At 34.8% G+C, this 19,157-nt stretch overlaps 1 protein-coding gene across 4 annotated transcripts in view; it reads right to left on the bottom strand.

The window, feature by feature from the left end:
- The window catches only part of NEDD1 (NEDD1 gamma-tubulin ring complex targeting factor), a 49,196-nt gene that overhangs the window by 20,545 nt on the left and 9,494 nt on the right, over nt 1–19,157 (bottom strand). For all 4 annotated transcript variants that reach the window (XM_045462629.1, XM_045462630.1, XM_045462631.1 and 1 more), the window contains 4 exons: nt 18,406–18,522; nt 15,200–15,340; nt 1,905–2,134; nt 301–502 (listed from right to left, as the gene is read on the bottom strand). In XM_045462629.1, coding sequence (XP_045318585.1) covers nt 301–502; nt 1,905–2,134; nt 15,200–15,340; nt 18,406–18,522 — 690 coding nt within the window. The remainder of the gene's footprint in view (nt 1–300; nt 503–1,904; nt 2,135–15,199; nt 15,341–18,405; nt 18,523–19,157) is intronic.

The raw sequence follows: 19,157 nt of genomic DNA, 5'->3' as shown, positions 1-19,157 counted from the left end.
ATAAAAATACATATATTTTCCCTTACAAATCTTAAGCCTGCTGATGAATCTGAGAGTTTCCCTCTGAACCAAAAAGGCTTTTAAAATATTTTTGAAGAAATACGAGAATTAAGGACAAAAAAAATAGTTTAAAACCAAGTATCAAATAACTTTGTATCAAAATTATTTAAAATGCTTTCATATAAGAATGATCATAAAGCAAAACTACAATGTGTTTAATGGACAAAATATGACTTCCATATTCTGAGTTACACTTATTTAGTAAAATCCAAAATAATCAAAAGAAAGAAAATACCTTACCTTAGAAAGAGCAGTGGAGTACTGAAATGCTATACATCGCACAGAAGTCTTGTGAGCAGTGATGGTTTTAACTGGTGATTTCAACATCCTTAAATCATATTGATATATTTTCCCACGGGAAGATCCAATAGCCAAAGTGGCTCCATCAGGCATGAAATCTACTGCAGTTAGAGGGGTATCGGCCACTAGTGTTTTCACTAGCCTTTCGAAAGGGGAACAAAGTCTATGTAGGTATGTGAGTATATACAGGTATACAAGCATATGTGACGTTAGACAGCTATCGACCAAAACCAGTTACTTAGAATACACATCCCAAATTTTTGCATAAAGCAGACATTCAGAATTAGAGACATTTCTAATACAATGGCAGATAAAGGAACTGCTGAACACACCATTCTATTTTTCTATTCACTTCCAACAGGTTAAGTTCTACATCTTCAGAAGCAATATGTATTCCTTTGAGTAATTACTACTTTGACCGTGAACGTGACAGACTTCCTGGTGTTACTCCACAAACAAGGGTTCTAGTCTCAGGGTTAAGGAGGCCCTAAGTATCCCCTTTCCATTTATTGACCTGCTCAAGTCTCAAGAGGACTATGACCTTTTATCACAGGGGAGCAGCTGTGCATTTCTTGACCAAAAAGCTAACAATCCATGTAGCTTGATCCTCATGAAGCCAATACAGAAATATGGATACTGATCTGCTGAAGCTGAGCTTTTTGCCACAGTGTCTGGTGTACGAGAGAAATGCTTACTGACTCTTAAGGTTCTCAGCAAATTCGTTAACAAGAAAGAGTAAAACAGAACAATTTTTAAAAAAGAAGAAAGTGAAACAAGTAAACTTTTAACAAGGGCTGATAGTGGGTCCTTCCCTAGTAGTAACATTACCATTTTCTTCCACACAATCTTTAGATATGGTTAGGTGTTTTGAATATACCTGTAGCACTCTTATAACCATTTTTTTTTTTTTTTAACAGCTAACCAAGCACAGTTATAACTGTAAGAAAGAAAAGAAGGCACAACTGACCCAGATACTTAAAAGATTACATACCCTTTAGCTCTAGATCAGTGGTTCTCAACTAAGGGCAATTTTGCTACTCTTGCTAATTTGGGGAATACTACTAGCATCTAGTGGGTAGAGGCCAGGGATGCTGCTGAATATTCTACAATACCCAGGACAGCCACCCCACCCCCTGCCCCCACACCCCACATCCAAGAATTATCCAGCCTAAAATGTTAGCAGTTTAGAAACATTGCTGTAGATAATGAATTAATTTTAAAGCAAATTAATCATATTGCCTTAAAAAGTATATTCGGTTGTATTTTTGAAAAAGAATACTATGCCTGTGTGCTAAAATAAAGATGTGCAATCATTAACATGCTATTCTTCACATTCATCATCCAGATGTACTCTAAAGAACATCCACATTTCATCTATTTTCTGCATGTGAGAAAAAAGAGAAAATTTTATCTTTTAGATATCAAGTACACAAACTTTAGATGTCCCAAACATTAATCAGAGGTCTATGCAAATCACAAATATGCCTGCTAATGAGATTACAGTTATTTGTTACTAAATTAAGAAATGATCATGTCACACTTACTTCTTACTTGAAGTATCATAGAGAATGATTCTTTTATCCAAGCCTATAGTCACAAATAGCAATTCATTGACAGGAGAAAAACAGATGCCAGAAGCTGGAGCTTTATGTGTACTGTCAAAGTTATGGTATGGACTCTGGCTATTCACATCCCAGAGAGTTACTACTCCGTTATCCGAAACACTGCCCAGTAGTGATTTCTTAAACAAGGAGTACTTCAAGTGCCGAACAGACTATGAAAATAAGAATAAATTTTATGTAACTGTAAGCATTCATAAGAACATTTTATATAAACTATATAAATAATGGCCAACCATCAACCACACTATTCACAGGGGATTTAGGACCTCTCTGGTTTATAGAGTAACAGGTTTTAATTATGACAACCATAAAATCATTTAGTGGGCTATAAGATGACCCCAATACATACCAATATTCTAGTAATTAAATCTGTCATGATTTTATTATCTTGGAATAGAGCTACCTCAATCTCCCCTTTTGCGGAGGAAAAATACAAGATGTTGAGATTACTACATTAACTCATCAGGATTAGGAACATCTACCATAAATAAAAGGCCCAGTAGTAGCCAATCACAGCCAAAACACAAACAAGTGTAAGAGAACACTGGCAGAGAATGGGCAATATTTCAAATTTATTTTCTATATGTATTTTAGATATTTGGATATATTTGTTTGAATCTGAGCATCTGATGTACTGGCAATTTAACACCTGAAGCATAATAAAAAATTAACTAAATCACAAAGAAATAATTGACAACACTATAGACTGGGAATGGACAATATCCATTCTTTCAAAGGCATCAGCTTGAGGGCAATACTGGCCTTTCTCTAAACACTCCTCCCTGGGGGCAGTGGAGACATACTCTCTTTCTAGTTTCTGTTGGACCAGAATAAACAAAGATTCAGTTTGAATAAACAGGTCTTGAATTAAAACTGGATGAATTTTATCCACTTTTACTAAAATGTTGCTTTCAAACTTGTATTGATATTATCATTCACTGAGCAGAGGATTAAATATTTTACATTTAAATTAATTTTTCATTGCACAGAACCAGCAATATAAACATAGAAATTAAAAGTAGAATCCAGAGTGGGAAACTGGCTCTAAGACATCTTCAAAGAGTTAAGTTACAGTACTGAATAAAGCAATAAAGCAGTCACTAGTAGGAGATAGTAGCCATATATATATATATATAATAGGTTCCAGATAAAACTGGCACAGAACAAAAGTCAAATCTGAAAGGTTGTTTGTTTCTTCTATCCAGTTTAATCTATCACACTCCAAAAGGATTTGAAACCACTAGCTTCTACGTATTAAAAACTCATATACTACTATCTTCTAAGATATTTTAACATAAGATACAACAGCCCTCGACAACTAAAATATTTAGGAATAATACAAAACAAATTCTGTCCAAGGAAACAAAAGGAGTATTTGTTACCAGACACCCAAGGTAAGATAATTACTATGGTCGTCCATTAAATTTGGCTCCTCATTTTCATATGATTAGAGTACAAACAGAAAGCGTTGGTTTATATTTTGCATATTTGTTGAGGAAAAGTATATCCACTCAAATAGCCAAATCTTTCCCCTGGTCTATACTCAAGAAAAAATACACTACTCACAGCTTAACTATATAAAAGACACAGAGATTTTTTTAGTGAATTGTGATGTTTATAGAGTCACATATCAACCCATCAAAACATAAGCAAGACAATTTTTAAAAAAATTCTGCAGCATGTTAAGAGTTCATATAGTTAGGGTCCTTCATAAAATCTAAATTTGAATTTTTTTTTTAACGTTTACTTATTTTTGAGACAGAGAGAGACAGAGCATGAACGGGGGAGGGTCAGGGAGAGGGAGACACAGAATCTGAAACAGGCTCCAGGCTCTGAGCCGTCAGCACAGAGCCCGACGTGGGGCTCGAACTCACGGACTGCGAAATCATGACCTGAGCCGAAGTCGGCCGCTTAACCGACTAAGCCACCCAGGCGCCCCTCATAAAATCTAAATTTGAATTAAATACACAGGCAGAACTGAAATAAATAAATAAATAAAACCATAAAATCACAGACCTCCTAGATCCTCAAAGTACATAAAATTCAACCTCTTAGTCATAGCAGGAGTCCTTAAAATATGGTCATCCAGAATCTATTTGAATATAGCAAGGAACAAGAAGCTTACTACTTTATATAATGAAACTTTATAAATAGTTAAAAATGTATTTCTTGATTAAATCAAATCCTAAATTCCAAGTTTGCTTTATATTCTGTGGACCTGTATGGCAACTCTTTAGGAAAAGGCTAAAGAAAACCATACATCTTCCTCTCAGATAACCTGGGTTCAAGTAGGGTCTCAGCCAAGTTCTGCAGGTCTTGGGTAAATTACTTACACTCTCCAAGCCTCAGTGTGCTCAACTACAAAATAGAAAACACTCTTGTTTTGCAGTCAAGGTTGTTCTGAGGATTAAATAGTTTCTGCGCAGAGCCAGGGACATAGTAGCCATCACCACTATTCTCACGTGACTCATTCTTCATTGTTTATGCACCCATCTGACCATCTTTGACATGTGTATATTTTTTAAAAAACCCGTAAGTAGCTACACTGACTTCTTTAAATGGTTTCCCCTCTATCTCTCTGAAAAAAGAGGTCTTGCTGAGGTCTCTACATCTATTAAATCATGATGCCTTTAGAGAATCATTAAGAGAGTATCCATAATCCTGGATACCCAAACTATTAATCTCCTAAATTATATTTAAAATAAGTACTAATACATATTAGTATCAGCAGCACTTATTAAGCCCCTATGTTGCTCCAGATTCAAGCTACTAAGAAAAAAAATATATTGCCAAGAACCTTATTTAAAAAATCCCTATAAAGCAGCAATACTATTTTTTCTCACATTATTATTATGTAAGAATGTATATGCCTGTGGAGAAATATATGTTTCTAAATATAAAAAATACATCACTCTAGATCTGGGGCTGGCCAACTTTTTCTCGAAGTATCAAATAGTAAATGTTTTATGCTGTTGTACCACAAAAGCAGTATGAATAAGCACGGATGTGTTCCAATAGATTTTTATTTACAAAAATAATGGCCAGCTATTGGGTCATGGTTTGTTGACAGCTGCTATAAATGTTTGGGGAAAAAAAAAAAAAACAAACACCCATAAAAAAAAAAAAGAAGAGAAAAAACCATCCATAATCCTACCACCTACAGAAAAACTGGTTAACATTTAGTTTTGTTGTAAATAAGTCTTAGTTTTATTGTTTAAATATTTTTTTAATGTTTATTTTTGAGAGACAGAGTGCAAGCAGGGGAGGGACAGAGAGAGAGGGAAGGAGACACAGAATCCAAAGCAGGCTCCAGTCTCTGAGCTGTCAGCACAGAGTCCAATATGGGGCTTGAACCCACAAACCATGAGATCATAACCTGAGCCAAAGTCAGACACTTAACCAATTGAGCCACCTGGGCACCCCTGTTTAAATATTTTTCTGTGTTAATGTACGTTTGTTTGAATTCCAGTAAAGTATAAACAGAAAACCTGGGATCATACTTTATTAAGATGAAGTTGGTGTTGTCACTAATATTTTCATCACATGATTTTAACAGCTGGATAATACATGAATGTATTAGTATATCAATTTACCTAAATAATCTAATGTTGGACATTTAGGTTATTTCCAACTTCCAAGTACCCTAACTATTATCATTTTTAAAAACTGCTAATTTCTGAAAGAATTTGTATTTCACTGCTGTTCATGCTTTAAAGGTTCTCGGATGAAAAATGCTAAATGACCTTCTGTCTTCCTTTTTTCTGCCCATTAATCTACTCTGTTTATTTTCTATTGGGCTATTAAGATTTTTTTAAATCCTATTTTGCAATTGATTTTCCTATTATAAAGACATTAATGCTCTCATAGGTATAAATATTTCCCCATTTTCCTTTCAATTTTGTTAATTTTTTCAAATCTTGCTTTTTGCCAGATTTTAAGTTTTATGTACTTAAATTTATCAAATTTGTTCCCCTGACTTATAACTTTGTTCTTATACATAGAAAAGCCTTACCTTCACAGAGATAAGAATGTACATTCATATTTTATTAGTTTTATAATCTCTAATACCTATATATACATATATAGATATTAGACACCGTATATACATTATACACTGTATACTCTATATATGTGTACCTGTACACACACACATAAATATATACAATATCCCTTCAACTCCATCCCCTTGCTCTTCTTAATTTCCAGAGTCTCATTTCAAGCACTAATTAACTGTCACTGGAGCTACTGCCCACTTCCATTCTTAGTGGCTTACTATCATCCTTCACACTACTACAGCAGTAACCTCTTCAAAACTGGAAATCTGAACATATTTGTCTTGCTTAATCAAAATCCTTTTAACTGGAGGACTCTGAAAAGCTGGTTATGGTAGTGGCAGAGTTTCTGAATCTCTCTGAATTCCATTTGTGTGTGTGTGTGTGTGTGTGTGTGATTATGCACGCAGAAAAGACTTACCAAGCAGGTCTGGGCTGTCTATCCTTAACAAGTCCTACTTTTCAGAGTTGGCCCTTGGTTGTTGTCTGGGAACTGGAATTTGGGGAAGTTTCCACTACTGGTAAGAGTGGCTCACCACGCCTAAACTGTTTGTATAAAAGATACAGTTTATGGCTGAACCATGGCTGAACATCTGCTTTCCTTCTGGAAGTTTGAAAGTTTGATATATGGCACACAGAGGGTACCTACACAACTAGCCTCAATAAAAACCCTAGGCTATGAAGGGCACCTGGGTGGCTCAGATGGTTAAGCATCTGACTTTGGCTCAGGTCATGATCTCATGGTACCTGAGCTCAAGCCCTGCATCAGGCTCTGTGCTGACAGCTCAGAGCCTGGAGCCTGCTTCTGATTCTGTGTCTCCCTCTCTCTCTGCCCCCTCCCTGCTTGTACTCTGTCCCTCTCTCAAAAATAAATAAATGTTTAAAAAAAAAAAACCTGGGCAATGAGTCTCTAATGAGCTTCCTAGTAGACAGTGTTTCATATATGTTGTCACAATTTGATGCTGGAGAAATTAAGAACATTCTCTCCACTGCAAGAGGATACTTGGAAGCTCATACCTGGTTTCCTCAGGCTTCACCTGGTGTACCTTTTCCCTTTGCTGATTCAGCTTTGTACTTCACTGTAATAAATCATAGCCATGTGTATGATTATATGTTGAGTCCTGTGAGTCCTCCTAGTGAATCATCAAACCTCCTCTTGGGGATCCCCAGCACAATGAGTGTAAGTGTCTGAGTGCGTGTGTGTGTGTGTGTGTGTGTGTGTGTGTGTGTGTGTGTTACAGACAGATAGCAACCCAGATAGCAAAACTAAAATCTCATGAACATTTATAACAAAACTAGACTATCAGGTATCCCCATGAGCCCCAAAATACATGCTGGTAAATCAATTGGCAGCCACAGTCCTTCACAGTATTCGTGTCTGTGCAAAAGGAAGCAGAAGGAAATAACAGATCTAAGAACGGGAAAAGCCCCAAATCACCCCAAATAGGTATTCCAAAAAAACATGGTGACAAATTTGACAATACCAGCTGAAACCAGGAATAGCCACGCATTAGTAGGACTACACAGAGATCTGCAGAAAGATCTGAAAAGCTAGAGCAGTTTAACCACAATGAACTCCCCAAACTGAGCAGTTGAGACACCTCCCTCGCAGATCAGGGCACCACATTAAGGACACACTATTAGGAGTGGAAGCAAACCTAAATAGGATGGAGTCAACAGAGCTGAAGGAAAGCAAAAGTTCACATACAAGTAAGTGAGTGGAACAAAGCCAGGCAACCTCGGAAATTAAATTGCCATTAAAAAGAAAAACCAAAAAACAAAACTGAAAACAAGAGGGAGCTCTGTAAAGCTAGAAAAGATACCCTGAACCCCATCCCTGTGTAGAAGTTCAGGGAAACTAACTTTGCAGATAAATCCCATACAAAGTTATTATGAGAACAAAGAGAATAAAAAGAAAGGCGTTCTCAAGAAATGACCAAAAAGAAAATAACATGTCACAAGACATTTAAAAAAAAACAATATAAATCAGAACTCGAAAACAGAAATGAGATGTTAGAACTTGGGAAAGAATTAGAAATTTTTAAAGTCTCTTCAAAAATGAAGGCTAATTTAAAAGTAATACAAGAATGATTAAACACAATAGATAACACCTTAAAGACAGACAAAAAGGAAAGAATTTCTGAAAATAAGGAAAAAGTTAAAATGATTTGAAAGTAATAAATCACTGAAGAAGATCTAACAAAGAAAAGACAAACATAAGGAAAATAACAAATTACTAAAAGCTATATAATTCAAGAAAACTTTCCTGAAAGATCTGAAACAACATATTAAATGAGCACACCATGTCCCTATGAATAGCAATACAGAACGATCAATACCAAGACATAATCTAATAAAATTACTGGACTTTATTCATTTTTTTGAATGCTTATTTATTTTTGAAAGAGAGAGCGAGTGGGGAAAGGGCAGAGAAAGAGGGGGACAGAGGATAGGGAGGCGGCTCAGTGCTGGCAACAGACAGCAGCCCAAAGCAGGGCTCGAACCCACAGACCATGAGATCATGACCTGAGCTGGAGTCAGATGTTTAACCGACTGAGCCACCTAGGTGCCCTGTAAAATTACTGGACTTTAAAGAAAAAAAAAAATCCCTTGGAAATCTAGGGAGAAAGAACAAGTGACTTATAAGGAAAAAAATACTTAAATTATCATGAGACATTGAGACCAAAATTGATGGGAGTAACACACTCGAGTTCCTCAAGGAAGAAAAATGTGAGCCTGCTAGTGAGTTACACTGAAAGAGAATTTGTTATCTCAGAAAAAGTCAAAAACAGAAAACACATATTTATGGAAATAATATTAATAAATATAGATAGGGTGCTTGTGATTGTAAAATATTGGAAAATATCTAAAATATGGGAAAGTTTAGATAAACCGTGGTGTTTGAACATGGAATGTTATGGAGCCATTAAAAAATTATGGTTATGAAGACTAGTAAAATGAGAATACTTGGGATGGAACACTACCAAGAAAAAGGCAGGAAACAAGACTGGACCAACAGAATGATTCTAACTATGGAAGGAAGATAGATATACATAGTAACACTGCAAGAAAACATTCTTCCCATTAAGGAAAATTTGGAAGAGAAATATAGAAGGAAAAAAATAGTCTTTAAATATTAAAGATATGGATTAGAAGTTTATTTTATGCCAACATGACAATTATAAAACTGTTCAAAGAACATACTATATATAGACTAGACAAATATATACAAATACTAAGAAAATACTTCAAGCACATATTATCATGCAAACTTTGTATATCAATGCTCTTATAGAACATCAAGGAGACCACTTGATAGATATAAAGCTCTGTGGTCAAACTCTGAGTGGTGAAATTCAGGTATAAATATAAGCAAACAAGTTAACCACATTAAAATTAAACTCATTCTTGACAAAAATAATTGTTATTTTTAAGTGTAATTAATAATTACTTACATTTACCAGACTCTATTCAAACAGGCTTACTAAAACTTAAAAGATCTATACCTAAAATATCAAAAATCACACTGAACAACATTTAACATATACTAAAATACATTATATTTAAAACCTCATGAAAAGCCTGCTGCATTTAAAGATCATTTTTGGGATGGGCACTTGGGTGTTGTATGTAAGCAATGAATCATGGGAATCTACTCTGGAAACCAAGAGCACACTGTGTATACTGTATGTCAGCTAACTTGACAATAAATTATATTTAAGAAAAAAAAAAGGATCATTATTGATTCCTTAGATTCCTATTGAAATCTTCGAAAAGGGCTGCAGCTTGGGAAAGGCAACACAGGTCAACCTATTTGAGAGCCTGTGCTGCTGAACCTGCCAAAGAGCAACATGCATCTGTAACCTGGGAGGTCTGTCAGCCCCGGCAGTTCTGCAGAGGCAGCAAGGCTCTTCTTCCCGTGTGAAAAGACACTGCGATCCGCACAAAACTAAGAGCTTCAATTCAGCTCAGACACTTCAAAGTTAAGACCTAAATATAGGCAATCTCATTTCTGATACAAAATTCAGTATAATGCAGATTCATGGACACTCCACGGTTGTCACTTTTGCTAAGAAACCAGTTTGATAATTTTTAAAGATTTCAAATTCTTGATTGTTCAGAGAAACAAAAATTTTACATTTTAATCATCAGATGTCCCCTATCAACTATTTTTCTCAATAACCTAGACCCTGCCTAGAGTAAAACTGATCAACACAGAAATTGGGCTGGGTAACAGTATATGAGTTGAATTATATCAATTTTCTGACAGACTTAACATTTTTATGAACATTGTTTAAATTTAAGAGGTGAATATTTAATATATTTGAAATCTTAAATGAATTCTAATAAAAAAAACTTTTAAATGAACGCTCAAGTAGCGAGTCTTTGCGTCTAGTCACCAATAGATAAAGTATGCCATAATGAAATCATTTGTAGGAGAAAAAAAAAAATCACTCCAAAGATTTCAATTATGATGCCTGTATAAGGGAAACATAAGTATGCAGAATCATGAAAATTTAACTTTCTTCACTAAGAAAACTGGAACTGCATAGTTACAAACACAGGGACCAACCGGTATTGTCTAGCCCACGCACTCGGCTTTAAAGGTATTGAGGAAAATGAAATAATACAGTATACAAAAAATATATAAACATTCGCTCCAGGGAAAGGGGAAAAAATTAATTACTCCAGTTCAATTTCTTCACTTTCCTTAAAGCTTTCCTTTTTCTAAGTCAGTCTAAAACACAAAACATGATTACTGAGGGCAAGTTACAACTGGCAAATTAGCAGGTGTTTTGAGGGAATACATTAAACCTAAAGATATTCACACCAGTTTGGGAAAGTAAATCACAAAAACTATTTTAATGATTTAATATGATTATTCATTAAAAGCTCACACTGAAGTTCACTGATCTTTACCCAAACATTAGGAGCTATGCTAAACACATTCACCATCTCATTTAGCCCTTAAAACAAACAAACAAACAAATAAAAACATAACTCTACTGAAAGTATATTCTCATTTTCCCTGGATAAAGAAAAGGAGGCTTGAGAATTAAGTAACTTGCCGGAGTTCACACAGCTAGCTCTCCAAATAAACGTGGGACCTGAGAGACAGAACTATACCAAAAGATCTTACAGAGTTGCTGACCTGTGCTAGCAGGAGGCAGCAGGTATGTGAAAATCTCAGGTGACCTTGCACAAGAGATAAGCCTAGAGCATTACGGTTTTCCTCAACTAGAAGATAATTTAAATTCAGTTTTGCTCTGCAACTAATCAATGAAAATCCTTTGAAAATCAACAATACAGCGACCTGTCACCTAGAATTTTAAAGTATCTGTAAAGTGACAAGAGAATACTGCAAAGTTTCCAAAAGCTTTGGATTCTCAAATCTTTAAATATTCAGCTGTTCCTGAGCTAGAAAGAGATTCCAAAGAAAACAGTGCTACCACTCTTGAAGAGTAGATCTTCAAAATACTAAGTTAAAAGTCTTATAATCTGAAAGTCCTCATTTATAAAATGAGAATAACATACATCTCACAAATGAGTAGCAAAAATTAAATGAGAAAATGGAATATAAAGCAATAACCACAGTGCCTGAAACACAATAAACAGTAGTAAGGATTCTACGAAGGTGATAACCTCTGCCTGGAATGCTCTCCAAACCCTCTGACCACCGACACTCACTGGAGAGCTACAGGATAGTCTTTGCCATACGTAATGCTGATGTAATTACATATCTGTATGGAAAATTAAACCCTATATCTCACACCATACACAAAAATTAATTTGAAATGGGTGATAATAGACACAAATGGGGAAAGTAAAACAATAAAGCTTTACCTAAAAGAAAACAAAGGACACTATTTTAAGACCTTGGGGCAAGCAAGATTTTTTCAAGAGGACACAAAAAGCAGTATCCATAAAGAAAAAGTGATGTACTAAAGTACATTTCATTAAATTTAAGAACTTCTGCTCATTTAAAAAAAATTTTTTTTTAAAGCTCATTTATTTATTTTGAGAGAGAGAGTGGGAAAGTGAGTGCACACAAGCAAGGGAGGGAGGGAGAGAGACAGGGAGGGAGGGAGGGGGAGAGAGAGAGAGAGAGAGAGAGAGAGAGAGAGAATATCCCAAGCAGGGTCCAAACTGTCAGCACGAAGCCTGATGTGGGGCTCGCACCCACAAACTGTGAGATCATGACCTGAGTCGAAATCGAGAGTTGGATGCACCCCTCTATTCATTTTTCACAAAGGCATTAGAGTTAAAAGGCCAGCTGTAAGCTAAAAGAAGATATATGCAACATGCATATCCATAAAATTGCTCCTTCAGAACATACAATAAACTATAAATCTATCAGAAAAAACACAAGTAACAAAATACAAAAAGGAGGAACACTCTTGAACAGTGACTACACAAAAAAAAGGCATATGAAAATACACTCAACTTATTCAACATAGAGAAATGAAAATTAAAACACAGTAAGATACCACCACACAACCATCAAAATTGTTAAAATTAATAAGACACAATATTTGGTACTAGCAAAACTGTGGAGCAACTGAACCTCACAAACAGTGCTGGCAGAAGCGTACAATGGCACAAGGATTTCAGAAAATCCTTTGGCATTTTTTAATAAAGTAAAACATGATGCCTACATTCAGACTTAAGTCCATTTCTGAGTGTTTACTCAAGAGAAATGAAAACATATGTCCAAAAGAAGACGCACACAATAATATTCACAGCAGCTTTATTGTAATAGCTAAAAACTAAAAACAACTCACATGTCCATCAACAAACTGTGGCATATCCATGTAATGGAAAACCACAAAGCAGTAAAACAGTATAAACTACTATTCCATTCAACAAAGCAAACATACTGAAGACTAAAAGAAACCAGACACATCCAATTCTTTTAAGAAATATGAGGTAGCACCTCAGAAGGGTTAAAAGGGAGTCCTCCGATGTGCCAGAAATGTTCTATACCTTGATCCTGGTAGTTACGCAGGTATATGTACATATAAAAATTCATCAAGCTGTATGCTTAAGATGTATGTACTTACTATGTAAGTTATATTTCAATTTTAGACATTTAAATAATTTACACATAATAAAGACAAGAGCAATAACTAAATCTAATGTTTTCAGGACTATTCCTTCATATCTGATTTTAATAAAAAAAACAAACAAAAAAACCCCCTCTCGTTATAAGATACAATACAAACTGAAATGTAAGAATATACATGGTAGGTATCTGACCTTTTATGTTACTAAAAAGTCAACTCAGAATTTATAAATCTAAACGTGTCATGCTTCTAATATATCAGAAATCGGGGGGAAAAAAAGGATAGAAAGAAGAAAAATTAATTTCCTTAAGAAGCAAGACATTGGAACACTATGATGTTTTTCACAATAGTTCCAATGTCTATGGGCTTAGGCTTTTGTCTCCCTCATCAAAATATAAATAACCAAAAAGAGAATCACAAAATCAAAATATTACTTCCTGCTTTTATGCTAATATTAATGAATTTTTGTGGCAAATCTCTCATCCACATCCATAAAAGGCAGAAAGTAAAATTCCCTCTAAAGGCTTTCTCTCAGTTCAAGGTTTCTAGGATTCTGACATTCAACTAATCGATAACTCTGATTAGCAACTTAAATGCCTTCCAAAATAAAAGCCAAATCTTTGGTCTGGCATTTGAAGTTCCACATCAACATTATTCTGTATTTACCTTTCCAATATCTTCTCACATTGGCCCTATAGAAGAACCTACGTGTTCTCCTTAACCCTTGTTTTTGTTCGTGTGGTTTCCTCCATATAAAATATTCTTCTCCCAAAGTTCTAGATTAGCCTATTAAAATCTTTGTTATCTATAAATCCATTCACATATTTATTGAGGATCTTTTCCACATGAAGTACAAAGTTGGATAATGGTTGAGGACAAAGGAATGAGACACGGTTCCAACTGCAACATGGGAATGTACAGAGCTAACCCTACTATAAATTAGAGTCAACTAATTAGCAGTCAATTCATAGTGTAGTAAAAACAAAACAAAATAAAAATCATTTAAGCATTAGACCCAGCTAAAAATTCTCCCTCCTTCAATTTTCCCTATTTTATTCCTAGATAATTTTCTTTCACTGTTCTGAATCACCATAAGATTGTTTTATAGGAATCACCTATAATATCATCTATAGGTTTATCTCTTTTATTCTCGCAATACAGAAGGAACTTGAGAAAAGACTTTTTTCCATATTTTAATATCCATCAAATTTTCTTTAAACACTAAATATACAGTGAATACTGATTTCCAAAACTGCTTTTTAAAAGTGAAAAGCTCCCATATTTTATCTAATAATAGGGCCAAAGTGATTACAATAAAAAGTAAGGATTAAAAGAGATTGCACTTCACTAGAAATTTCTGTACAGAATTTCACGGAAGGTTGGCCAAGAATTAGATTTTTTGAGTAACTAAATTTATTTGGTTAACTATCGAACACTTAACGCAAAAAAACAAAGCTCAATTTACCCTGTGCCTAAACACACTCAATTATCCATGCCCACCAAACAGTATTTATGAATAGAAATATCTGTCTTGTAGTTGGTACAGTTGGAAATATGCAATGCTTCTATAATTGTGATGTCATAGAAAGATTAATATCCATGTTTCAGATTTGACCTGCCAACAACTGTTGGTGTTTTGTTATATATAGTCATATTCTAGGATCATGTGGCTATTCAATGGCATAACTCAACACACATAAGCAACATAATCTAGTATGAATTACCTTATTTGAACATTTTTAAACAAGACCACTAAAAATAGCTAGCTGTAAATTTTTCAAGCAAACTAAATACAAATTTAAAATACTTAATTTTAAAAACTTAAAATTGAGAGGACCTGGGTGGCTCAGTCAGTTGAGCGTCCGACTTTGGCTCAGGTGACAATCTCACGGTTCGTGAGTTCGAGACCCTGCATTGGCTTCACTGCTGTCAGCACAGAGTCAGCTTCGGATCCTGTGTCACCCTCTCTCTCTGCCCCTCCCCTGCTCATGCTCTCTTTCAAAAATAAATAAAACATGGAAAAAAATTTTTTTAACTTAAAATTCATTGTCTTATGTAACTCTGTTTTATCAACTCTGTTTTGAATAAACCCATACTGTACCTGGTTACTACCATGGCCAAAAGGAGTACTAGATAAATTAGTGGTTACACTGTGCAAAATAATTTCACCACTGAGAGATCCAGAAGCAATGTAACAATCATTCCAATTATATGTAACACAAGTTACTTCATCTTTATGATCCTGAAAAAAACAAAGCAAAGTTAAGTACACTGCCGCATAACCGACACACCTCACATCTTCATGTTCTTGTAAATTTCATTTTTTTTTTAAATAAAATAGTACGTATTTGTGAATCTAATATTTGCTTTAACATTTTCCTCAAATAACCTAAACAAATTACTCAAATGAGTAGGAAACTATCTGATCAACATCACGTCTTCTCAAGGAACAGAGACTTAGTTTTTATAACTGTAATAATGATCACGCACTCCAAAACAAGAGACAAAAGGGAAGGTAATTTTCTAGATAGCATTATGTCTCCCTTCCACTGACAAGTAACATTTACAGCAAGTTGACTATTGTGGGAGAGTCCCTGGCCTTGAGAGAATCACTGTTCAATCAAGAAGAGGGGACATTTAAATTAACATGAAAATGGCAGAAGGAATGCTAAATGAGTAGTAGAGGCAAAGTGTCCTAGGAAAGAGAAAAAGGCATCACTGGACCTGAGTTGACAGAGGAAGCTTTGTGGAAGACATAAAGCTTGGGGTCAGCCTTAAAGAAAATAATAAACCAAAAGCAGGGAAAGGGGAAAGAAACCAGACATGCAAAATGCAAGACAGCCAAAACAAAAGCCCAAGCCAGAAGGAGCAAGGCATGGTTGACAGACAATAGCAGCTGTTTCCATTTGCTGAATACCTACTAATGCTGGGAACTTTATGGATTATTATTAATCATTAGAAGAATCCTAGGAGGCAAGGTCACTTTTCTTATTTTATGGATGAGTTAACTAAATGAGGCACAGGAAGTTTACGAAATCTGTGCAAGCTCACATAACTACTAAGTGGCAGACCCAGGATTCAATTCCAGGTCAAACCCCGAAGCCTATTTTCTTCTTGGGATATTAGGCTGTCTCCAAAATCCAAAGGGGAATCCACTTTGAGGAAATAAAAGTGGTTTTAAACAAACTGAGTTCACAAACACTATATTTTCCAAAGTCAAGTTAGAGATATCTAGTAGGCACAGAGAAAAGTGATAAGAGTTAAGAGTATAGTTTTTAAGAGTTTGCTATTTATATTAATAATATAAACAAAATAACTTTTGTATCTAATAATTAGCTTAATGTAACATCAAGAATAGTAGCTATAATATTCCACTTATAATCCAATTTTTTCAAATGGTCCCTCAAGCATGTCTGGAGATACTTTCACATGTCACTCCTTTCCTAAATCAAAGAAAAAATTGCTATCCCAAGGGGGAAAAAATTGCCCGATGAGAAGAAAATGGAGAGTGGACATTTAATGCATTGTTCCCACTTGGAAAATTAAGAACGTGGGGTCCAATACAATTTCTACGACTTTATAGAGAGGCAGGGGTCTTCCTTATTTTAACTGTGGAAAATAAGTCATTCTGTAAATCTTCAACAAGCACCTACCAAGTGCTAAAAATTGTGTTACCAGGGACAGCACCACAGAGAAGAGAGCCCAGGTGAAAGATTAGATTTCCCACTATCACAATTAGTCAAATACTTGTTAACTGAATGAATAACAAAAAAAAAAAAAAAAAAAAAAAAAAAATGAAGTGCCCTAAGAGTTGCAAACAATGAGAAGAGTTAAAAACTATCTGGAGTAATTGGGGAAAGTGAGGAAGGAAAAACAAGTAGAATTTTTCATGCAGTAGGAGTTAGAGGTGTAAGTGATGCTCCTAAAATGAGTGAGAATATGTGACAAAAACTGGCCACAGACTTCTAATCTCTTCTCAATTCTGTAAAACATTCTCTACTCATAGTATGTATACCCCCTCTAAATAGCTTTAATTCAATTATTTCATAATTTAAAAGATTAAACAATGGATAATAATCTGAGTTTGCATCTCATCTTTGTCATACTAGTTGTCTGGCACTGAAGAAGTTCTTTAACTTCTCTCAGCCTGAGCTCCTCCAAAGGTACACAGAAACAGCAAGCACTACCTATCTGCAGAATTCTTGAGACACACAGAATAAACGTATATTATGCACAGTGGCTGGCATATCAAAGAACTTAATAAAAGTTAACTATTCTCATTTTGGCAACTTTTGAATTTTCCTTAATTCTCTTCAAAGTTTAGCTAATACCTAAAATAAACTTCCACAGGTAATATTTTAAACAGCAATTACAGGATTATATTTTAATTACTCTAAGAGAAAATCATTCTCTATATACAACTTCCCTGGTAAGAATGAAGTCAGTGACATCTGACATGAACAAATAATAACGACATCCAGCATTTGCTTCAAAATAATCTGAGGTTGAGATTATATAATAATCTGATTAGAGAGAAGATAAGGGAACAGATAAAATAATACTGGCCATGAGTTCATCAGCATCAAAGTCTGATAATGAATGTGTGTGCATGTGCATGTGTGTGTATACACATCAATGTTCAGAACTTTTCATATTAAAAGTTTTTTTAAAAACATATAAAAATTAAAAATAACTTTAAAGATGAGTTTCCAAATATTAAAAGTACACAACAGTGAAAAGTAGAATTCCAAAAAAAGCATAACCCAGAAGCTTTCATGTGGTTATTTTTATTCTGTGAAACTGCAAAAAGCTAACCATTTAAAGAAATGTTAATTATCCATAGTAAATTATTTTAGAAAAAATACCATTACCAAGATGAAAACACAAACAAAAATAACACAAACAGCAGCAATCATATACAGTAGAGAACTAAGAAGCTGAATCCCAACTCTGATTAGTAGACCGATTACTGCCATCCCAAAACCACTCTCATTTTTTTCAGACTTAAAAAAAGATCTCTAATGACAACAACTCATACTTTAGAAAAAATGAAGGAAGTGGTTTACTCAAAAAAGAGTAGACTAAGTGAAAACTAAGGGGAAAGTTTTAAACACCAATAATATGCATTGGTGACATATGGAGATAAAAATAGACCAAAAAATTTTTTCTGACTAATAGCATCTTTATTTTCCCTAACAAATCTCACTTCAATTCTGAAGCATCTTATTTTTATCATCAGAGCTCAAAATTAAAAGTTTGGTAATTACTTTAAACATTGTAAGATGTTCTAAAAAACAAGTTGCTTACCTTAAGAGACCGATGAACTCTTTTTGATTTTAAATCCCAAATATTAACAGTGTTATTTAGGCCTCCACTTACCAAATACATAGATGTGGAATTTAAACTGACACATGTCTGCTTTTGCTATTAAAGAAAAAAGAAAGTTACCTTAATTTAACAGGGCCCAGAGCTGACTTCCAATTCCCAACCAACACTTAGTAAGCACTATGTAAACATTTGTTGAATTAAATGTAATAAACAAGCTAAGACTTCTCCTAAAGATTCCGTTCTCATCATCTGCCACATGCATCCAACAGCTTGTAAGGAATTCAAAAGGACTTCAAGGAAATCAACCAGAGTCATGTTCTCTTCCATAGAACACAGGAAACAGAGGAAGCTTAGGGAACATCAGCAGGTCCTGGCTTCCTATCAGGAGTTACTTGCCCTTAATATTTCCCCCCAGTAAAATCTACTCTTGCACTTCCACAGAGTATATTGAGTTAGGATTCACCCACAGCTCATAAAACACTAAACCTGGAAGAAACTTTAAAGAATGTCTAGACCCCTCATTTTACAGATGGGGAATATAAAGAGGTTAAGATACGTGCTCAAAGCCTCACAACAAAGTCTCCCCCTAAGGAGCCCAAGTCTCAAACATCAGGTCATGAGAACCTGACCCTACACTCTTCCTTAGGTCTGTAAAGACACCATCCACTAAGTTTCTCAAGATAAAAGTCCAGAATTAACTTTGACTCCTTTACTCCTTCCCTGTCATCTAC

The sequence above is a fragment of the Leopardus geoffroyi genome, chromosome B4 (assembly GCF_018350155.1).
Source record: "Leopardus geoffroyi isolate Oge1 chromosome B4, O.geoffroyi_Oge1_pat1.0, whole genome shotgun sequence".
NCBI lineage: Eukaryota > Metazoa > Chordata > Mammalia > Carnivora > Felidae > Leopardus > Leopardus geoffroyi.
The sequence above is the reverse complement of the archived record's forward strand: the minus strand, read 5'-3'. Positions and strand labels throughout refer to the sequence as shown.